Source organism: Protomyctophum parallelum (assembly GCF_964188405.1).
Source record: "Protomyctophum parallelum genome assembly, chromosome: 7".
Taxonomy (NCBI): Eukaryota; Metazoa; Chordata; class Actinopteri; order Myctophiformes; family Myctophidae; genus Protomyctophum; species Protomyctophum parallelum.
The window spans coordinates 14139528-14164080 of record NC_139705.1 but is presented as its reverse complement, the minus strand read 5'-3'; the positions used below and the strand labels follow the sequence as shown (position 1 = coordinate 14164080).

The window sequence follows — 24553 nt, the reverse complement described above, 5'->3', positions numbered from 1 at the left end:
TTATGGCTTATCTGATTCTCATACTATCTCTCTCTCTCTCTCTCTCTCTCTCGTCTTCCAATTGTCTCCCTACCTACGTTACTTGCATCACTATATGTGGCAGAAATGCTGTGTATTGTACAAGTGGATAAAGGCGTTTAAATATTTTTTTCGTTAAATCTGTCTTTACCCAATCCGTCCTATACCACCTGTATCCCAAAGCAAAACATGTCCATGGCATTCATCAGAAAGCACCACCACCGAGACGCTAATAACTTCCCAACTAAAGGGGGCAGTGAATCATTAAAAATGGATCTGCATCCTTTATTCATGCGCTCATTAGCATGTCTGTTCATCTCTCTCATGAACAGCATGCAGAATAGGGAGAAGATCATCCCAAAAATGTTCCAGCTTGTTGCCCCACTGCATGGTAAAATTGTGTTGTTTGAACCCAGAAAGAATAGTCATGCACTGCTAAGGCAGTGACTAATGAGGATTTGAAATAGACTAAACATTGCCCCAATCCACAGAGATGTGCAGACAGGGGGCAGAATTGATAAAAAATTAGTTATTTTCAGTGTGCGACGCCGACACGTCACACAACACCTCGCCACCAATGCATCGGTATTACACAGTGTGAATACACATCTGACATTGTCTCAGTGATTACCAGAATTGTCAATTCAAACCCACATGTGTCAAAAAGAATTACCACTTATACTCTTAAGCCGTTGCATCTCAAAATAGGTGAACATTTGGCAAAAATAGCAGATGGACAAGCTCTCTACACATTGCGACATGTTGTAAATGGGCTATTTTCAGGGAAAAGTGGTGTAGTAGAGGGGGCAAAGAACTGGAGGGGATGTAGAGTAGACCCTGATCATCAAAGTCTAAAGGTTTGAAGTGGTTCAGCGCTAGCCTGATTATCAGATCTGAAGCAGTTCACTCAGTGGAGTGGGCGGGGTCTATGGGCTGGATCCAGGCTAGACACAATACATACTGTCAAATGGACGAATAGTAAAAATAACCCTTTTAACAGCGCACAACTTGTCAAATCGGATTCGTAACACATTGTGAGCCTGTAAATGTATTTCTTCTGTTTTTGTCCATGGATTATTTTACCCCCCTAAAATGGCCAAAATAGGGATGCCAGGTTGAAAGTTAGTATGAATTAATTTGTTTGGCACAAATATGAGGATAAATGAAAATGATGGGTAAAAGTCCTAACGGCAGCCTAACACATGCAATGAGATGCCCCCAAAGGATTGCCTAGTCTATAATGCAAGCAAAATATTAGTGTTCCTTTGCGATTTCCCTTACATAACTGCTGGGAGGCAGCAAATATGCTGAGCTAAGGGGAAGCTTGCAAGTCCACCGTGTTCTGAAAAAGATTGTGATGCGTTCTGACACAAACATACTGTAGATTTTTCTATTTATTTTATTTTTCAATGCTCAAGGGCTGCCCCTTGAGCCTTTGTTTATAAAGCTGTGTGGAAAATGTGTCCTATAAACAATTTCTGTTTATTGTGTCAGCAAATATATATATATATCATACTATAATTCAGTCAATGTCTGTCTGTGTGTGTCTGTCTGTCTGTCTGTCTGTGTGTGTGTGTGTGTGTGTGTCAGAAACACCGCCATATCTCCTCACCGTCTGCACCAATCGCTCCCACTTTTCACACAGGCATTGACCATAATAATATGGAGGTCTTAACGAAGCCCTTTTTTCGATTTGACACATTAATGATTAATAATGAATTTATTAGTGAATTAAAAAAGCGAAAACGCACCTGAGGTGTAATCCATGGAGCAGGTGCTCCGTAGGCCAGGTGTAGCTAATCAGTGCTGTTGCGCTTAATGGTATACCTCAGTAATGGCCGCACCCAGGAAACCCTCTGTGAATCGGTCTATACACAGTATATATAAATTTGTATTATAATCTGAAGGCACAACAAATTCTGATATTTTGTGGTACTAAAAGGATATGGCCAATTGGCCACCCTGCAAAATCTCCCTACATTCAGACAAATCTCATGAAAAGGGTTGGAAGATGTAAACATGCAACAGCATGTTGATGGGCAACGACGAAAAGGTTTCAAATGAATCTCCTGTGATCTCTGCCTTTCTTTTACCAGGTTTGCTGTGATCCTGTGTCCGTAACTTCCTCTCAGGATTTAGCACACCCCTAGGCTAAGAACCTAAGCTGGGTTCTGAGCAGACACATGCAAATCGAATACAAAAGTAGAAGAGCTGAGTTTCAACTCTCAGTATAGCCAGCCAGGGCCTGAATAATTTATCAAATGTGCCCAATCACTAGCCATTTTGCTCAAAACACAACACAAGGGAGACGCTTATTTCCAAAAGATCATAAACTGGTAACATTATTTTTGAATTATTAAGGCCGTGAAAAGTGGAATCCTACTGAGGCCAAAGCTTAACGTCTAACATCAGGGGAAGGCATACAGATTACAGTAGCCTAGAATAAGGCATTGCTTCTTTATTCCTGATATTGTTCCGCTTTTATTATACTCTGTGAATGCCTTTTCACAACAGAGAAATGTAGCCTTTTCTTTATTTTGTCAGGGAGGAAAATCATCTCTCCTTTGTTGTTAGTCTAGACAGCTCAAAACACTGAAAAAGAGGGGAGAGAAGATTTTGTAAAATAATATACTGCAATTTACTATTGGTCTAAAAAATGATTGCCTCAATCTCACAAAATCACTTTGAGGAATGGAAACGCTTTACCAAGGTGGAGAAATAGCCAACCATTAGTGTGAGCATAGGCAGAGCCGGAGACTGAGACATTAGCAGCACACAAAGCAATGAAATGGATATAGAGTAGCTGCTACTGCTGTGGATTCATGCAGTGATAGAAGAAGTACTCACATTTATTTTTTACTTAAAGATGGAGTGCCATGATTTTGTTCCACCCTAAAACATGATCATCAGGTCTTATTGTTATGAGGAAGAAGTTTTTCAAAAAAGTGTACAGTATTTGTTAAAATGGCGTTTTTATGTGGGCACCCCCACCAGTTCATTAAGTATGCCTGGTTTGCCTGGTGGGTGGTGATGGGTGGGTAGCCTTGCCGAGCCATGGGGCCCATAGGGCAAGAGCCTATCTCTGTTTCTGTAGCGTGAGGCAGCTTGATGTACAAGTACACCCCCTGGACATGACGCTAGTATGTCGCAGGGACTTACCCCCAATCCAACCCTTGATGCTGAGTGTCAAGCAGGGAGGCACTGGGTCCCATTTGGTATGACCCAGCCGGGGATTGAACCCAGACCTCCCAGTCAGGGCGGACACTCAAACCACAAGGCCACTGAGCTGGTGGTGATGGGTGGTGATCCATAGACATATAAACGTAGACGCCCTTTCCGGCTCTGAGGCGCATGTCACAATTGAAGGCACAATTTTCCCGAGATTTCTTGCAAAGCATTTGCCTTCATTGAGCAGCTTCCGCGTGCAGTACAATAGAGGGTACAGTAGAGGGACCCCCACACGGTAACTATCATTTCTCAACCGTTTCGGACGCGGGGCGGCTGGCCGGAATCAGGCCGGCAACCTGGGGTGTGTTCCTGTGGGTCTGGAGCTTCCGCCCCCCACCCCCACACGGAGTTGCACCACTCATTTCACACGGGTGTGATTTCTTTTATAATATCTATGTGATGATCCACCTGAACTTAAGCCGCACCCACAGCTGTAGTTGTATGATAAAGGGGGAGGGGTTAGGGAAGGGGCTGATAATGTGATGTCACTATATGTATTACTGGTTTTTTTCATTGGCCCGTTTGACTGTCAAGGGTTCAGAAGAAACCCTAAATACAAAGTGAATACACTATTGCACATAAAAACGACTCCAGGGTGTCTAATGAAGTACTGACACCTCATAGACGCATGAAAAACTGGAAAAATACAGACATTGTGGCACTCCATCTTTAAGTAAAAGTATCAATACCCTATTGTAGAAATAGTCTGTTAGACTGTTACAAGTAACACTAATATTGGCATCAAAATGTACTAAAAGTAGGAAAAGTAAAAGTACCCAGTCATTATGCAGAAGGTCCCAATTTTACAAGTTTTCAAATGTATAAAATGTATACAATTGCTTTGAAAATAATCTACAAGCTCACAGTCACAACGTGTCGCTTTGGATGCGTTGCGAGCTTGTAGATCGGCTATTTTCAAAATGCCAACATATATATTAGTCAGGGAATATTAACAGAACAATGTCCAGTCTGGGAATAAATTCATACCAATACATTTCTTCACCAATGTGTTTGTAAAGGTGTCTAGCAACACATTTCACACATATGGAATAAACTTCCACCACTGCAGCCTCTGTAGACATTTTTAAAACACAGCTCAAGACCCACTTTTTTACCCTTGCTTTTGGCTGAGTTTGTGTCTCCCTGCTGAGTGCTGACAGTTAATGTTTTTCATGTTAATGTAATGTTTTCTTTTGAATGTTATTTTACGCTATTATAGATTTTTGCTTGGATTTTAATGCAGTTTTATCTTTTTGCTTTTATTTATTTGTTCTGTAAAGCACTTTGCGCTGCATTTTTATGTCATGAAAGGTACACTATAAAGTTTATTATGATTATTATTATTAGATTATTATATTGAAATTCAGTTTCCCTTGGAGAATTTGTGACAGCTGCTGAAAGTTGGGGTGTACCATTAACAACCTATGCAGGCAACATTTACACATTTTCATCCTGCTTTAAGTAGCACAGGTCAAACTAGGCGGGTTTCATGATTCTGAACCCATTGCAAGCATTTCTTTTTCATGAAGAAAAACACTCCTTTGGCTAAAAGCGGCCATAGCCACTTTTCCAAATGTGATGACCATCACAGTGACATTTGTGATGACATGAGTAAATGTACTTAAATGGTCAATTTATATAGCGCCTTTATCCAAGGCGCTTTACAGAGATTGTGCATTTGCCATTACATTCAAACACATTATGCCGAAGGAAACCATGCAAGGCACCAACCTGCACATCGGGAGCAATTAGGGGTTCAGACAGAGTCTTGCTCAAGGACACTTTGACACTAACTCTGCGGGAGCCCAGGTTTGAACTTCCGGTCACTCTACCCCTGAGCCACTGCCCGGTTAGTTACTTTCCACCACTGCATTCATGAGCATCTTGCATGTTATGACCATTGGCTATGACATGGTTACAGCCATGACTGGAAGGATGGGAGGGGAATTGCAGTGATATGTCACAGTGACAGGAGGAATGCATGGCATAGCTAGTGCTAAAAATGATGATGCTGAAGAAGCAACTTGCATTGTCCCGTGGTGGTTTTCCTGTGATTGCCAGTAGCAAATCATAAATGCTGCATGCTGTCCGACATTCCAATTAAATCCATGCCCAGCCCATATATAGTCTGTTGAGGAACATTTAAATTTACAGCCAAAATTGCCTTTCCCATTCCAATATGTAACTGAAGGTACTCAATCTGCTGACCTAGCCTATCACAAGTGCCTGGGGTTCAAAATAATGTTTTCACTATCTGGCTGTGAAGGACATAGGCTATAGCCTATATTTGATATCAAACACAATAGGCCTAACTGTTCTTGTATTGGAAGGCCCTCAGAGTTAAATTAACATTGATTTTACAATATAAATTGGGGTCCCAGAGATAGAATGCCATTAAATGGGGGTCCACTCCATAGTCTAATGCATGCAAACTTGGGGTCCTTGAAATTAAAATGGTTGAGAATCGTAAAATTCTTCTCTTATGGGGGTCCAAAAACGTTGAGAACCCCTGTTGTAGTGTATACAATGTCTATGCAATTTCACGTTGGTGGTAGGCACACACAGCTGTAATCAAATTGACAGCTGATTGACAGTCAGCTGAATTTCAGATTAGCCTCTGACCTATCTATGTTGAAACTAAGTAGCCTATAGGCTAATATGCCCTCTGACAATGGAGCTGTTCGAAAACAACAGACAAAACTTAAATGTGTTTTATAGCAGACTTTCAAAGCCTTTAAAACGTTAAAGTTAAGTGCCATGGTTAGCATTTTAGCAGGCTAGACAGGCTACAACTGCACACAAACTCCATGTAATGCAAACGCAGGCAATTTTCACGTTATAATTGCCTGAAATACATTTCCACTCTAGAATTTCAGACTATAACTCAACTCACCGTAGACCTGTGTTGGAGGGACACAGGTGCATGGCGTCGCTGTGTCAAGTGAAAAATATAAGCCTCCGCCGCCTCCTAGCCAACTTAAGAATCAAATCAAATGCCTCAATGCCAGGCCACAAACAATGTTTTTTACGCAGTGCTGCCTTCTGCACCCAAGGTTAATTGAGTTATAGGCTACTTGAGTCTTGAGTTAAACCAAAACTTTAACTCACCTCTTCTTCTTGGCGCTGAAGACAAGAGCAAGTTGGTCGGTCGGTCGAATTGGTCCAGACCGAGTCCTGACATGTGGTAGGTAGTTACTCCAGCTGGAGAAATTAGTAATTTCTTTAAAGTCAAAGTGTCTATTTTATTTGGAATTTTAACATATATTTGCATTGTATGTTTAGTGTTCATGTGTATCCTTGTTAGTTTATTTTACCCCGCTTAATTAATTATGTTTAAATTCAGCGGGTCCTCTCTTTGATCTGAGGTAGGCTACTATAGTCAAGGTGTGACGCAGATCCAAAACTCAGACTCCAACCGTTGTTGCTGGCTGCTTGACCTCTCAACTCAACACTTTCTTTCTAAACTCTCGGGACATCATGGGCGCGTTCGGAAATACCACACCGGAGCACACTCGCCTATTAGTTTGCATTGCACAGTGGGCTCAGTGCGCTATTTCCGAACGCGCCCTATATGACACGCCACATTAAACCCCCAGGCCCCAACTATTGAAAGGATGAATGCTCTACGAACAGCCGCCCTAAAATATTTTCTTTTTGCAATTATTCTAGAAATGCATTTATTTAATCTTCGGTTCTACTGTAGTTTGGAAAGTGTGCCACCTACTGGACAACAAGTGTATTTTTCAGCCTAAAAATATATATCACAGGCCTGTTAAAATAATTGGTGTGTAAGTTTATATAATTAATAATATACTATAATACTGTATTTTATATATATATATATAAGTATGCTCACACCAATAGGCTACACAAAAAGTTGAAAACCCTCCATTTGATTTAACATTCTCCATTTATTTTGAACACTCGCTTGAAAAAATATTAGTGCAAATCATACACAGAACCGTTCAGATATATGATTTTAAATTAATAAATATACATGACTGTTTTTACACTTTGAGATGCTACAAGCACTTTTCACAGTTAAATAACGTTCTCCCAAACTACCTTTGTGGTCAATCTGGATAAATGAAAAATTGGGAGGAAATGGCAAAAAGGAAAAATACATACATACTTTTCGAATAAACAGTATTTGTTTTAGCAGATATAGAATACTGCTTGGATTTACAACCCACACATTGATTTACCTTAACACAATTAAATAATCATAAATAATTCAGTTTACCCTGTTCAGCTTAACCATGGATCTTACAATCCAAGTTGTGTGCCAATATTTTATACAGATACACTTCATCACATTAACCCATAGAAATGAGTGACAACTTCCCACTTTCCAATACAAGGCTCCTACATCGACCAACTGTGTTTTCCCCATTCCATAATTTACATGTTAATTACTAAAAGAGAAAAGTGGTGATCTTTGCACTGCAAAAGCAATTTCAAGTGCATGTACCAGGTATTTGACTGAGCTGAGATGACACTGTACTACACACCTTTGACCTTCCAGCTCTCACGTTTTTGTAATCTGAGAAAAGAACACTTAGCCTACACAAAGTAATTTACTTCAAATGTGACAAAAAGTCAATTTCACTCACAATCCCTTTGGAAGCAAGCAGCTAAACTTTTAAAATTTCTCCAGTTTTCTTCATTTCTAGAGGGTGGGGGGGACATCAGACATGTGCTTAAAACTGAGTATTAATCAGTTGATTTGGATTACAGTGCAAATGCACTAAAGTATTTCTTTCCATCCTCACATTCTTACTTTTACAGCACTATTCTTGAGAATTTCCCATTATAGGAAATAATTGCCAACCAAATTATATGTACACAATATTGAATTGCTGAGGCTCTAGTATCCATTTTATCAAACATTCACATCGTTGAAAATACCAACTTTTTACCCTAAATATAGTAAATAGTGCACAGTTTCCAGTCAATTCAACAGATAGCGTATTATGTTTCACTGGACAATACGGTACTAGCTTGGCTTATACGGTACAGCACGTTTCTGTTGTATTTTCAGGAGGTTACCTGCAGTCTTGCAATACCAGAAGTTTCCCTACACTTCATGTCACACCTTCCATTTGTCATGTATTTTGCTTATTGTCATCAGGACTAACAGCCACCACATCACATTTAAGGCCTAATATTTTTTTCTAAAGTTAATCAGTCCTACATTGTGTGTATTTACAGAGGAGAAGGTGAGCTATAGCTGTACTACAAGCTGATAGCATGCAATTACAGTAAAAACAAAACAAAAAAAAGGCCACAGACAACAGTTAACACGTGCATTTGCATGCCTGAAAAATGATTGCCACCTGTAGTGCTCTCAAGATAACCAATACCAATTAGCACTAAATAGAACAGTCTCACGGTTCAGTTTACCATTCTGTACATTCTGTGATAAGGTAATCACAGATAATTCATCAAAGTGCACATTGGAGCCATTACCAGAACATTTATGAAATGAGTGAGGAATCTATAAAACAGTATGCTACTACAAAATAACCAAATGATTGGTTAATTTCAGTCAGTCGCATCCACTCATTGCAGCGAAGTCTCATTTCATTCATCCACAATTCAAGTTCTACTGTACAGTATGTGGTGTTGTGTGACAATACAATCAACAGTTATTCTCCCTTTACGTCTGCAGGGCTTCCTCCAACTTCCATTACTGGAAATAGAGGAGACGCTTCACACAACAGGGTCCTGAAAAGAGCAAAGTGCATACATGAGGAACAAGGAAAAGGAAGAAACCTCTGTGACCAAACATGGGTAACACACATTTTATTTTTGCTTTTTTCCATGCATGTACTTTGGACATGCATGGAAAAAAGCAAAACTAAAATGAATCTCAAGATTGAAAATGTAATCAGGGTATTATTATTATAAACCAGTGGTCCGGGGACCACCACTGGTCCTTAACGGTTCCCAGCTATATGATGGAGGTAGTAACCAAATGGACCCCTCTAGATCTTTAACTCGAGTGTAAATGTTACTCAAGAGTGAAATAATTGTTAAACATCTCTCTATTACTTAATTTACAAGAAGTCTACACAATTAGATCATTTATAATAATTATTTTGATCGTTTGCCTTTTATCTCCCCTATGGTGCCACATCAATACAGCATGGAATTGTGGACAAAAATCGCCTAAAGTTTTGGGTCTGAGAGGCTAAATGTCATCAAATGGTGGTCCTTGGCTCAAATGCAGAATAAATAATGGGCCTTGATATGAAAAGCGTTGAAAACCACTGTTCTAAACCTATTGTTGCTGCTATTCCACACAACAGCCGACCAGTTGAAGAAATCACAGATTTGAGCCATTAACCTCTCTGCTTTTGACATTTCTGAGACCATTCATGTTTCCGGAAGATGCTTCTAAGCTTGTATTCTATTGCTAGTTTGATTACTTAGTTCAAATACTCTTTCATGTTAAGATAACTAATGACCGAAAATAGCCAACCTACAAGCTCACAAGTCGTACTGCGACGTCTTCTTGTGAGCTTGTAGATCTGATATCTTTGGTGCGCAGCATGCTTTCACAGAAGACACGCTGGTTTCTATGGAATCCAAATGACTGAAATCAGTTGTGGCGACTGAGAACTTTAATCCATATACATCAAATCAATCATATTTTATTTCATGCTTACAATACCTGCCCCTGCCTTGGAGGTTGCTGATTATTCCGTTTTTCTTTGACTGTAGCTAGGGCACTCTGCTGCAGGCTGCTTGGGATGGCCTCATTTGCTCCTTGGCAGCTCTGGATTGGAGGCAGGTCTTCTGGCTTGCTCCCATGTGGTTTCACGATGCTGATTTTAATGGGGGCTTCTTTCACTCCATGCTGCACTCTCCTATACTGGCGCATTGATGGGTTAAATGTCCGACCAACGGGAAGTTCAACGAGCGTGGGCGTCTCCTGTTGTGGTTGAGCACTCTCTTTTATGACAATTTTACTTTTCTTGTTGGAAAGGACCACTTGCACCGGCAGGACAGCTGACCGTTTAGCAGAATTAGAAGCCTGGACTCTGGTTTTCTGGTCCTGAGCTGAGGTTTGTCGTTTCTCTTCCAGGTGAGTAACCCCTCTATGCCGGTGGCCATTGTTTTCCTTTGTGACAGAGACTCTTTCCTCATTTCTTTTCTTAACTTCTTTAGGTTTCTTGGGGCAGACAGCCATATGTTTGGTTCTGCTGCGAAGCATCGTGAACTCCCGAGTGCAATGTAGGCAACCAAAGGTCTCCTGCTCAGCGGTGGCTTTGTTCGAAGAAGAGACAGACTTGATTCTCTGCGACATGGCCCTTTGGGCTAACTTTTTCTTCCTTTTGTTAAGTGTGCTGAGTCTCATCTTTACTGGTGGACCTTGATTAGCTTTGGACCCGTTTGCCTCGCTGCTTCTGTGGGAACCATTTACAGCATTCGTAGCATTCGTAGTGGACAACACTCCGTTTTGTGCCTTTGCAAAGTGCCGAAGTGGGATGGGATTCTTCTTGGGCGTATATCGCTTTTTATCACTCGCGTTAGCACATGCGAGAATGTGTTTGTGCAGCTCTGGCATGTTATCAAAGCTTTTGCCACATTTAGTACAGCGGATAGCTGTGCTGAAGGTTTGAGGGATGTTGTGAGTGGTGAAGTTTGTAGCTGAGGCCGCAGAGACAGCAGGTGATCTATTGTGATAAGGAAATGGAGGTGGCTTAAAGCTAGGATAGTGCTGGTTGATGCCGAGACGAACATCGGGTCCTTTGAGGTCGACTCCATCAGAGGCCATAATTTTAATAGTCGTAAAGAGTTCTTCACCATGATGATCTACGTCTTCCTTTTTAATATCTTTCTTGGACACTTTTGAGGGGGAGGTTGCTGGAGTCTCTGTGCTGACTTTTGCTGAGTGGTTGAAATTCTGAGGCCGTAACTTGCCCTTTTCCTCTTCAGTATGAGTACATTGCTGGCCAGGGTGCAGTTCATCCTGATGATGTTTCAGGTTGCAAAGGTAGACAAACTCTTTCGTGCACGCACTGCAAACATAAGCCTTGCCGACACCGTGGAGAGTTGAGCGATGCTCAAGCAAAGAAGCAGGCTTACGAAAGAGCAGCAGACAGAACTCACATTTGTACGACCAGTCATCTGCATGGTCACTTACATGATGACCTAATGCTTTCATTGAATGGAAAAGCTTATTGCAGACGTTGCAAACAAAATTCTTGGTGAAAGTCTGAGGCTCTGCTTCATTATGCGTGTCATCCGATTCACCCACCTCAGCTACTTCAGAGGGAGGTGACATTTCAGTGTCAGAAATAGAAATGTCAGTGGGAGGGCAAGTGTCAGAAGGTTCATCTTTTGGAGTTGGCTGCTCTTGCATTGGCTGCTCTTCTTGCGTTGGGTGCTCTTCGTGCTTTGGGTGCTCATCTGGAGTTGGGTGCTCATCTAGAGTTGGCAACTCATCTGGAGTTGCCAGCTCATCTGGAATTGGGTGCTCTTCTTCTGGAGTAGGCTGCTCTTCTGCAGCAATGGTTGGTTCTTCTGAGCCTTGATCTGATTCTCCCGATGTAGAACTATCTGGTGTAACTGAATTGTTTGCAAGTGTTACTGACTCTGTGACACTTGAAGATACAACAATATTGGGGTATACCATCTCAGGGGTAGGCAACGATACTATCTGTTGCTGTTCTATGTGATTTATAACCATCTGAGTGGGTTCTGGAGGCTCTACAGTATTTTCTTGGAAAGTAATTGCAGTGGGGACAACATTCCCTGGTGCCTCTAGTGCTATTGTGCACTCAATCAAAACAGTGTTGCTAGTAATATTGTACGAGTTAATAAGGGGGTCATTTATAGATACAGTAGATGAGAATGGAACTTCTGACCCAATAGAAGATTCAATCATAGGTGCATTGAGAGCAATCTGATCAGTGAGATACACGTGACCAGGTAGATTTAGAGCTGGGTCAAGAGGTTGGGAGAGCGCAATAAGGTTTGCAGCATTTGCAGCAGTGAATGCAGTGGTCAAGTCTGATGCTGAAGGATTTAATGTATTTTCTGTGCAGATTACCAAAGGTTCAGAAGATATATTTGGAGCCAAAACCTGGATAGCTTGATTTGAGAGGTTGGAAATGGGAGATGGCTGTGCCAGAACTGTAATTAATGAGGGAGCCGTTTGCAGCATTGAGAGTGAGACTGGTGAAGCTAGTGCTATAGTGCATGATGGGGCAGGCTGCAAGGCAACTGGAGTAAGAGCGAGGGACGTGGAGGAGGGTAAAGTGAGTCCATAAACAAGTCCTTGTGTAACAGATTCTGTTGGGGTTGCCATATCGGAACCTGCAACTATGGCAAAGTCTGACAATGAAGCGTTCTCTGGATTCCCCAACACGTATACATTTTGCTCTCCATCATCTACGTTCGCATACTCATTCATCAACACCTTCTCCAGCATGCAGGTGTTTGGTTTCTTTTTTCTGAATAGACCAGGATGTGTAACTAAACTCAAAGGGTCCTCTGTGCTCTTTCTTTGCAAGCTCAAGTCCAGCACGGTCTCAGCTAGAGCGACATCACCATTTCTTTTGACTGCATTAGAGAGATCCAATGGTTGTTGGTTACATGAATTCCCACCAATTACTGGGGGCCAACTATCTGGCAAGACATCAGTCATTTCTGTCTCTTCTATCAGTGGATTTAAGCCCTCGTTCTCATCAGATATATTTTGTGCCGGTGAGCTGTGCGGGATCTCTATCTGCACTGTGTCAACAGCATTAGACTCTCCTGTGTCTGGGATTGTGTTTTCCACATTCGATGTTAGGCTTTGTTGTGGAGATCTGGGTGGGGACGCAGTCCTTCTCTTAAACCTCCCTGTTCCTGCAGATAGGACAGAAAGTGCAAGCGGTGAACAAAACTTCTGGCCGTCTGTAATGAGCGCAAACGTAGGATTAAGGCCCTCTTGCTTCTCCAGGAGCTGTTTCAGTTTAGGAGACAGGAATACAGTTCTCTCTTTCTGCATGGCTGTAGATTCAACACTCTGAGGAAGTAGGTTTTCTATTAAAGAAGACACAAGCGATGTTGACGAGGAGGATGAAGGCACAACCACTTCCGATTCCAGTTCGGTTTTGATTTGTGGCAACAGAGGTGGGGTTGCCGTTCTCCTCTTAGCTACTAGTTGGCCTTCCACTGCCTCTACATTCAGAGCTTGGCTGATCTGGGCAGGATCTAGGATGAGAGTATCAAGCCCAACCAAAGTAGCCGTGCCAGAGTTTGTCTCAACAACCTCACAGCTGGTGACTGTGCTTGTTGACACTATCTTTCCATCTATGTAAAAGCTGAGGTTCTCTGAGATATTGCTAGAGATATCCAGCATATATTGTTCTGCTTGTATTCCTTCGTTCAAATACACAGCTACAGGTGTTGTATTGTCAATGAGCTGTGATTCCTGCTGTGATATTGAACTGGATAAGCTCTGAGGAATTTCATCATGTGGCACGCAGTCCTTTTCACCTCTAAGCCGCTGAGGATGCTCATGGATCCTACGCTCATGTCTGCGTTTGTTAGTATGTGTACTGAAAACCATTTCACAGTACTTGCAAGCATGACCACCCTCTACTTCTGAATTACTGTCTAGCACGACAATCTGGCTTTCACTAGTCAAAATGGAGGCACCAGAGCTACTGGGGAATGAACTAGGATCTACAAACACAGTTTCTGTTGAATATTGTGGTGACAAAGACCCAGGCCAAGCATTTACATTTTCCTCTGGTATGTGACCAAACTTTAAACTATAGGACTGGTTACTATAGTTTTCAGAGGCGTGGATGTGCATGTGGCGTTCTAATCCTTGTTTGCTGGCAAAATGTCTCTCACAGTACTGGCAAGGAAATGAATTTGACCCTAAATCATCTAAATCCTCGTGGCGATCAGGTGTGAATGGTTCAGACAAGTCCATGTCTTCTTCATCATCCTCTTCATCTCCAAATCCAGAAATATATAATTGTGGAGAATCCTCCATCTTGAATTTCTCGCTGTCCCCGAGTGGAGTATCGTGATTCAGCAACAGGTACCGTTCCAAACCTAGTGAAACAGAAACAGTAAGGCCATGTCATTTAGCAGCAAGCCACAAATAAATACAAGGAAGAAAAAAGCAAATACAGACCTGTCACATTTCAGTGCTTCATTGAATTCTTTCTAATGTAATTTTGGTTTAAAAAAATAAAACCTTTTCTGAGAATGACATGATTGCATTCATCCTTAGTGTTGTTTGACAATGTACAGGCTGTACCCGAGCCTTGTATTCAGATTTTTTCTTCTTTCTTCTTTCTAAGTATACAGTCAGATGCTTAGAGTATAAATATAATAGAGACCTCACCGAGAGGAATCCCTGAGGCGAAAAATACAGTGCCGAATCTGGTATTGCAGCTCGAGCCAGCATAATGCATTGCACAAGTTCACGTATGGGCCCATAACACTAGCCTGGATCAAGCCCAAAGACCCCGCCCAGCCCAGCTACAGTCTGATAATCAGGCTACCATAACACGTGAACGTGATGTTTGTTGTTTCATACGTGAACGCGCGCAATGATAGTCAACAGCCCAGCACGTTCACATCTGGCCCATAAGCAATCCCAGAATGCACCGTTTCCAATCCGGAAGAACGCCTCATGCGCTGGGTGAGCAACTCAATGCAAGTGGATGAGAGGAGAAATCCGGTGACGTCTCTATTAATATACATTATACAGTATACTCTAAGGTCAGATGTCATTGTGTCTTACCATTTTCAGGGTCAATGCAGCATTGGGGGCATGTTGTTTTGAAGGATGACCTCAGGCTTCAAGCTGCAGGGAGAGATTATACCATTACAAATATGTTATTAATGGAAGAACTTGATGTGGCATGAGCAGACACTAGGTTGTAAATCAATCAATTGTAAATCAACAATCAAGCACAGTGATATTACAGCACCAAAATTGTATAATACAATAGGAAAAAGAAAAAGTGCCAATAAATGTAATAAAAGCAACAATAACAATAGGGCTTAGTGTTTAGCCAAAGTTTCGTGTCTGCCTGTTGATGACAACCAAGTCAAACCCACACCAACTCTAAAAGATATTTTTCTACACTTCTACAAATATATCAGCAACGTTGTCCTGATGAATATGTTTTGTTACTTATCTCTATACTTGGTCCACTCCTTTTTACCCTCTACACCAAATCTATTAGCCGAAAATAGTTTTGTTTGATCATGAGTTCCACATTTCACAGTGCAGAATCTCCTCCTATACCATCTATGTTCAGTTGTTCAGCCTAAGCACTGTCCCCCTGTGTCTCTAAAACATTCAGAGTGAATTAGCTATATAAAGTCTGTAATTGTTCATAACAAATGTATTCAACATAGTAAATGTTTTATTATTTTATAAACACTATATTCTATTCTCTAGATTATTGATCATGTGTGCCTGGCACCCATTGAAGCTCCACCTATGTGCTGAATAAACAATGAGTCAGTCCAGTAGTCATTCTGTGCAGGTAACAAAACATTGCATGGATTAACAGTAATAGATACAATATAGAATACAAAACAATATTTCAATAAATACTTCAACCAACATGAAGAAAACTTAAATTTAGATGAATTACCAATTATTTACTGACGGATACGGATATATTCTGATTATGTAATTTCACCCACCAGTGTCACTATTTCATAATAATTACAAAATGGCACTATGGCAGGCCCAAATGCGAAACTTGTCACTTTAACCTGATACTATTAGAGCATCAAATGATAAATTGGCATGAAAAGTAGGCCTGATGTTTCTTTCTCCAGCAGTAGCTTTGTATTCAAAAGTAAAAAGATATATGCTGCACTGTTAGTCCATTACTAGCCTGCCCTATTACAGCTTGTTGTCATGTCATGTAAACAAAGCCTCGCGGCTCAAGACTTTAAGGACGTCAGTGATAAGTAGATATTGTGAAGCTGATCGAGTCAAGTCATATTGCATCAGTGCCACACTGGCCCAAGCAATATTTGATATTTGATTTATCCACACCAACATCTGCATGGGGGCATGTACCCTGTAAATATGTAGATGTCATTTTATTTTATTTTTAATTGATCTCTCTTCCACCTTGCCACCCCCTTCTTCTTCTTCTGATCTTCCCTTTCTCTTATGGAAATGCCAAAAACGATGGAGCTTCCATAAAAAAAACGAATTCCACCCACTGTTTAACAAGAAAGACACCTGTAAAGTTTACAGGTGTCTTTCTTGTTAAACACACAGGTTTACAGTGTAAACCTGTGTGATGATGTGACAATAAAGTTGATTATTCTGATTTGTAGGAAACTACGTTTCATCGTGTCAACCAATATGGCCATACAGGATCTACTCTACATTTCTCAACTAACCACTGTGACTGCAGATGTGCTAGTTAGTATAGTTATATAATATTATATTAACATGCAAGACAGAAATAGATAGATACATGATTAAACTTAACTTATAACCACTAAAAATAAGTTCCGGATTCCTTCCGATTGCAGCTTGAACACTGAGAATTTGACTGTACACATTGCCCCCCCCCCCCCCCCCCCCCCCCTCCTGTCCTTGCACCATTGCTAGCTTGTCACAGTGCACGTCGTCACCTCGAGCTGAGCTCGTCCACTGAAAGGTCACTTGGCTTCCCTAATCCACACCCCACGATGTTCTAAATATAAACGTCAACACTGTCTGCAACCAAACCAAACGGCCGCTGTGCACTATTCCCGCACGCTATTTGACCGACGACGTGGTACATATAAACTGTTATCGCACAGTAGCATAGAGTGCTAGCTGAAATGCTAACATAGCCTCCCCCTTTAAATCGACTACCTGCCTGGTGGGGAAAGGAGGGTTCGCCGCAATTAAGACGTCACAAGCACTTTGACAGCATCATTCATGCACTCGTTTCAGTGTTTATCATTTATGTACGTACTTTATTGTGGAGTCTATAAATGACGTTCAGAAGGCTCCTCTTCTCTTGCACAGGTTGTTGTTGTTGCACTCAATGCACTGCTGCAGCCAGTGTTGCCAACTCCCCAGTAACGGAAATAGCTAGTGGCTCCTCGAAAAGTAGCTAAAAGTAGCTAGAGGTGGGATATGCGCGCGCGCAGCGCGCGCCCTTGCGCGCGCGTAGCGCGCGCCGCCCCTAGCGACTTTTTAGCGTCCCTAGCGACTTTTAGACGACCCTAGCAACGAAAATATGTAGCCAGCCCAGAAAAACATTTGTCATTTATGTGCACTTTGTATCATCTCTTGCTGATACGTGACGTGACAAAGTTGGATATCACCATGAAACTTCACATCAAACTGACATCAAAACAAAATTTGTATTTTGTTAACAGGAATTTAATTGTATTGGACCATACTTTGTCTGGCCCCTCCCCCGAGACCACTTTGCTATGGGAAACCCTACCAGGAGCACTAGGCTCCAGATTTGCTGCTCGTTTAAACGCATTGTAATTAAAAAAAAACATACCTCAATTCAACTAACGTTTAGAACGCTATTTTGTTCTGATCCATACAGGAGTTAGAAGGTTAATACTTTATGCATTTGCGTGTGTATTTTATTTTTACTAGCAGACTAAAGTGAGCTGCCACTGCCAGTGCTTTGCTTCCTCCTTTCTTGCTCTGGGTGTAAGCACACCATGATGATGATGATCGCATTCATTCCATTGTTACAATGTGAGTCAACGGGACTACGGGAGTGTCATTACTCTCTCTTACTAGATTACTCTGCTGTCACAGCAGAGCTCAGTGGCTTCCTCGACTCGGCTTGGTTATGTGCACATAACCGAGCCGAGACGAGGAAACCACTGAGCCAGACGCGCCGAGTTTTTTTTTCTTTTTTTTTAGGCTGAGAAGGAAAATTAATAAAAATGAGGGTTTTTATCTCTGGCGACTGTCAACACGATTTATCCCCAATTCACCAGAAAAAGTAGCTAAATTTCTCGCCAGAAGCTTTTCACTAATTAAGTCGCTAGGGGGGTCTGGAAAGAAGCTAAATATGGCGACAAATCCGCTAAGTTGGCAACACTGGCTGCAGCTGTGTGTATGTGTTCTTTGGCTTCTCTTCCCGTAGTTCTCTTTTCCGACGCGTTGATTGGCCAGCATGTGTGCGAGACCATTTCTGGGCCAATCAGCAACATGTTTGTTGAGAAAGGTGGTGGGGGGGCCGGGGGAGGGGCTGAGAAATACTTCAGAGCAGAAGTCAGAAGAATATAATTATTATATATTAGTCTATGAGAAGAAGAAAATACATCTTAGAAAATGGAAGAAAATACATATTTATTTTTTATTAATAATAATAATAAATAGCAGATATATTGCAGATATATACACAAATCAGCTAGTTCGCAAAAGATTATAGCTGATTATTGAATTGTTGGTAGTATTTGTGCAAGAATTTTCATGGATTTTAAAAGATGTATTTGGTGGGCCAAACTTGCCAAAGCCCAAAGGAGCATTTAATTTAATTATTCTAGGGGCTCGATATCTATATGTATCTACCAATGCATCTAATCAGAATATAAACAACTCGATTATTAAAATGCTGTTGAATTCCTCTCACTTTAAAATGTACAAATTCTTAACAGCGTTATTAACTTAACTTGATGATTCTGGAATGAATAACAGAATAATATACTTTAATGCTGAGGCTCAACAATCAGAGTTTTGAGGTGGTATAGTTTAGCACCAGATCGAGGTGGCCAATCTGCCACTGGATGTTAAAATCGCCTACATTAAAAGAGAAGCACTCTGTATACTTTGATAGTTTGATCTGTGGAGATGTGAGTGAACAGTCAGCATTCCTTGACTTTAACTTGTGTTATTGCAGTGCAACACATCGTCCTCTAGAGAGCAGTGTTGCTCAATGCTCAATATACTGTAAATAAGCAGATCAACTCATTAAAAGGGATCAGACAACCCTGCTCACTTTACCCATAAAATATGTATTTGCCAATTTATGGCATGCATTTACCATCTGAAATATCAATAAAAGCTACAACATCTATTGGAACCAAGATTTCTAAGAATAAAAATAGCCCATTTCAGATGTAGGCCTATTGCATGAACATACTTTATATAATCTGGAACATTAGCATACATACCTTATAGGCTATTTTATACTTGTACAGCACGAGTACACTACACATGGATGAGAAGAATTATTGAAGAATTATTGGAGTAACAATCTTTAAGTAGCACCTTTCTAAACATATCTAAAGGGCAACAAAGCAAATAATAAACATGCCATACATGCAAGGTTTCAAAAATTAATGAAGACATACAACAATTAGTCAAATGTTAAGAAAAGCCCTGGACAATGTGTATTAAGAAGTTATTTGAACATGGATACTGTTATATTTTAACTTCTTGTATTATTATAGGTTTGTATACTGTATACTGTACACATCAGCGTGCTCATCACATCAGTGTGCACTTACTCTGTGATCATTTTCAACGTCATCCCCATACTGTTATCTCCTCTACTTTAGAGAGTAAGAATAATGGATAATATACACATAATAATGTGTTTATAGTTTGTGCTTGTTTTCAGACCCCACAATCAGAGTTATTTCAGTACCTCTGATATCCTATAACTGACTTGATATCAGACTAATATTAAACTCTACTATGCTTCTGGGCTCAAATAATTTTCACGATAAATCAACACAGGAATTTGCTGTGCATAATGCATAGCATCATTTCGTCCCTCAGCAGAACGGTAGTTAAAATGTAACCCACACTGGATATAATGCTCTCATCTCCCATCGTGAACCATGCAGTTTTCTGCCTCTTTCAACAATTGTCAATTGAGCACCTACTCTATGATGGGACACAGACCCGTTTCTTGTGGCAATATTTCCACCTCCAGTTTCATGTCAACATACCATACAAGACATTCTTTGAGAGTGTCTGTAGGAGTGCATTGGGGACTACATGTGCAATACTGCCAACACATAACATATGAGTGGTGTTCTCATGAGATGTATGCAAGCTTTGTGTGTTATTTTCATGTTATGTTCTATGTGGGTTGGGTTAGAATGATGGATATCTAGTTGGGCTACATTGTCAAACCGCATGCCATGTTTCTGCAAGCCATGATGAAGAACATTTTGTTTGCTTGTACTGATCTGGGAATTTAAGCTTATATTCCACTGTCACTGCAGTTACAGAATTTGTTGTCACCATGGGGCATGAGCCAAATGCCTGTAATGGAATGCAAATAGCCATTATAACACACACACACACACACACACACACACACACACACACACACACACACACACACACACACACACACACACACACACACACACACAGTCTCAGCGAGGGCTCAGGCTTTTGTCTTCACATTTGCAGTGAAAGCAGGAGAGCAATTCACTGAATTGGTAACTGTTGCAAAATGTACTGAACAAAACAGCACTGGATTCACACTGAGGTGGTGAGTCTTAATTTACAGCCTGTTGCAGCACTGAAAACAGAGTCGGTCTAGACTTGACCTAAGGCTCCAGGGTGTCTTTCAAAGTTGATGTGAATTGCAGCTGTGGAATTATGATGAGCCATACGTTTGTGTCCTGTCCTCAGTTGCATTCGTATAAGCAGGTGCTAACCACTTGAATGCTACTACAGAGGGTACGTCGCAAAACAGATGGCAAAGTAGAATCTGTCATAGATATTAACCTTTGGTGGAATGTGAGCAATTTAAAATATGAAACAAAATTAGAAAGACGGTTGCAATGAAATGACCACCTTCATGGTGGTCATTTCATTGCATCTGTGCACTCTCTGAGACAAATGGATGAATAAACACTGAGAATTTACTGTGCACAAGTTGGGCTAGCAAGGTCATCTTAAAAACCCCAGCTCGAGTTGCTAAGTTGAGCCCTGCATGGTGACCCTGCGTGTCAAATGTTGCGACCACATGCCGTGGATATGCATGCCCTCTCTGTTGGATTCTGGGAAACATGTTAGCCAAGTGATATATGTCAGTGGCCCTCAGTCAAGCTGGCAACCTTTGACAGCCAAAACGTTACGGTAATGATCGATGCAGAAACATGTTAGCCAAATGATATATGTCAGTGAGTGGCCTTCAGTCAAGCTGGCAACGTTTGACAGCCAAAAAGTTACTGCAACGATACAGTGCCTTAACCTCATGGGCCATAAATGACCCCACTAATGACTAGTGAATTTGGAGTCCCAAAACTCAATGTAACTTTTAAGAATATCTTGCTGTAGTATAATGCCAAGCTCTGTAAAGCTATTGTTGATGTAGGACACCAAGCAGGCCTCAAAAGTGAATATTCATGGGAACAATGTGCAAAACAAGCAAGTAACAGAGCTATTGTCGGAGAAGTCAGCAAACTGGGGCAAAAACATGCCCCATATTAGATGCATGGTATACAGTAGCTGGAACTAACCAGCGGGGGCAGACACTGGTTTGTGCCAATGAGATGCACTACGGGCCACGGAAGCACATCACGAGAGAGAGAGAGCAGAGGGAGAGGCAGAAAGGAGGAGAGATTGAGAGATATATGTCAACAAGAGGGAGAGGTGGTTCACAATGTCATTCTGTGTACCAAGACACATCAATGTATGGAACAATAGGGGTCACACACAGAAGGCGAGTGTCACAGGGCGGCGATGCATGTTCTCAGCCATGGGACACAAAGGCTTGTTTCTCAGGAGCCTACATGTCATGTCATTGGGGCAAAGAGAACACCAGATGTGCAGGAAAGCACATGCCTTATACACACAAGCACACATACACACAGTATGTGTGCAGGACACTGAACACACACACAAGCACACACATGCACGCACGCACGCACGCACACACACACGTCACACACACACACACACACACACTCGTGTATGTTCTCTTTTACTTTTATGAATGTATTTATTTGTTTGTTTGTTTGTTTGTTTATTTTCTTATTGTTATATTACATTGTTATATTACTGTTAGTAGCCTACATCAACGTTTCGCTGCACCACACCCATTTCCATAAGTTCCAGAACCCCCATAAAAAAACACATGTCCAATACCCCCCCCCCCACACACACACACACACATATTTGGAGATGCACTCCCACTTCCTGACAGTAACACACCACACACGTACACACACACACACACACACACACACACACACACACACACACACACATGCACAGCAACACTCCTTCTCCTCTTTCACTATCTCCCCGTCTCTTGTTCGCACGCACGCACGCACACACACACACACAGTTTCACTTTCTACACACAGTCACACATATGTAAGTACGGCGGTACACGCATATACATGCTACTGTGCCGTGTGCTTTCCCTGTCACCCAACCACGCCCTCCCTCCCTCCTCTCTGTCCCCACCCACAGGCCCAGCTGTCTGCCACACTCACGGCCCATAGGTTGACATTTTCCTCATGACATCACAATTTCATGCATAGGCATGTGTCACTCGTATCATGCACATAGTACACACACACACACACACACACACAGTGGCTCTGCCAACTGCTGGTATACGCGCAGTCGCACACACACTCGGCAGTCGGCAAGGGCATGCGCAGTCACACGCACACGCGCACACACACACACACACACACACACACACACACGGACCGGTCATAGCCTGGCATTCATGCCAACGCCCTGAGGAGAAAAGCCACACAGTAGCAACATGTATGGACAATAAGGCAGCATTCTTTACATGGGCGCCATCGCTGACATGGAGAAATGTGTGTCCTACTTGCAATACTGAATTGATACTTTTATTTGTACAGTAGTACATCTATGATATAAATTAAAATATTAGATTACACAAAGTTTCCTTATCTATTTAGACCAAGCGTGAATAATTCCCTATGTTGAAGTACCATGCCTTTTTACATGCAAAACAATATTTTATTTTATAACTTTTCGCTGCACCAGTCATACATGTATCATCATTAACACCAACTGTCCATTTCATCTCTATCAAAGGACGAGAGCACTCACTTAGTTACAAGGTTACAGTTAACCAGTGTTTTATGGAAATCAGTTAATCAAGCAACAATAACTCACGTGTGAAAGTCAGTGCAAGAGGGTTGCATGTATGATGAAAAGAGGTGAGCTATGGGGTTTTGTGACTAGAGCGAAACAAAGCAAACATGTAACCAAATAAAAAGAGAAGATTGTCCAATATAAATAGAGCTTTGGGGAACCAAGGTATGTATACTTTTTCCCACAGGTGTGGTGGCTTGTCAGAACAGGGTATAGGTGGACAGCACAATACAGAGAGACAGATAAGTGAGAGACAAACACTCAAGCCTAGGGAGGACAGACGGTCAGGGCCGTCACACATTAATTCTATGTATGCATTAATAGCTCTTAAGGGAGCAAGTGTTGGCTATTTCAGACTGCATGTTCCTTCTGTGTGGATTATCATGCCATATAGACAGTCCACTTTTAGCTACAGCTGACCTTGCATTTCTTGTTACTGCTGGACAATCAAAAATACACTCCCATTCTCCTGTTTGACCAAAATATCATATAGGCAATAGAGGTATGTGTCAGGCTTCTATGCAGGTAAGGATCCAAAATGCAGAACTCACAGACACAAGGAATGAACTTAAAGTCTTTACTTTAGAAATCAGGTACATCTTACAAGGCAAGGAATAAACGTATACACAAGGCAGAGCAAACTGATAAACCAACAATCACATGAGAGCATCAAGGGCTATATATAGACTAGGTTCATTAGGGAGCAGGTGAGGTGAGACACACAGGTGGGTCCAGGTAGTCATCAGGGCAGTGGATGAGTGGGTGTGGCACAGACTGTGGCCAGGGCTGTGACAGTATGCGTGTGACATCATCATCAAACCCGGAAGTTATACAAGAATGCCCACTGAGTGGCAAAAAACGACTTTCTGGCCTTGACAGCCCATTCATCCAAACAGAAAAGTCATATCTGATTGTATTAAACAACATTAAACAATGTTAAACTCACTTTGCCTGTTTGCCACTCGATGTGCCATTCACTTTAAGCATGCGCATACTCTCTATTTATAGACCGATTTATATTTCATCCTACACCAAACAGTCCTGCACCAAAATATCTGACACCTTGTGAGCTTGTAGATCAGCTATTTGTATTGTGCTATACCATTGGATGACTCAGCAAAAAAGAAATATGGAAATACATTCCAAAACACCATATGTTCATCTTGGAGAAATATTATTAACCCAGAATGAATATTGCCATGTGCTCTAGCTTTATTTTCTGTATGCATATTT

General features: G+C 41.4%; 1 protein-coding gene across 2 annotated transcripts; it reads right to left on the bottom strand.

Moving 5' to 3' along the window:
• Nucleotides 1-7166: 7166 nt before the first annotated feature.
• Nucleotides 7167-17314, bottom strand: prdm2a (PR domain containing 2, with ZNF domain a). Of its 2 annotated transcripts, none has more exons than XM_083770153.1 (4): nt 17208-17314; nt 15008-15070; nt 9918-14310; nt 7167-8973 (listed from the first exon to the last, which is right to left on the bottom strand). In XM_083770153.1, the coding sequence occupies exons 3-4, from the start codon at nt 14246-14248 to the stop codon at nt 8895-8897; spliced, it is 4410 nt and encodes a 1469-aa protein (XP_083626279.1). In that variant the 5' UTR covers nt 14249-14310; nt 15008-15070; nt 17208-17314; the 3' UTR covers nt 7167-8894. The 2 variants fall into 2 exon arrangements, with proteins under 2 accessions (XP_083626279.1, XP_083626280.1); XM_083770154.1 differs by having other exon boundaries at nt 9923-14310.
• Between the last annotated feature and the right edge of the window lie 7239 nt (nt 17315-24553).

Coding starts and splice junctions, on each gene's coding strand:
- prdm2a (XM_083770153.1), bottom strand. CDS start 14,248: ATGGAGGATTCTCCACAATTATATATTTCTGGATTTGGAGATGAAGAG. Junction 8,974..9,917: donor CCAAGGCAGGGGCAGGTATT/GTAAGCATGAAA, acceptor TGCTCTTTTCAG/GACCCTGTTGTGTGAAGCGT.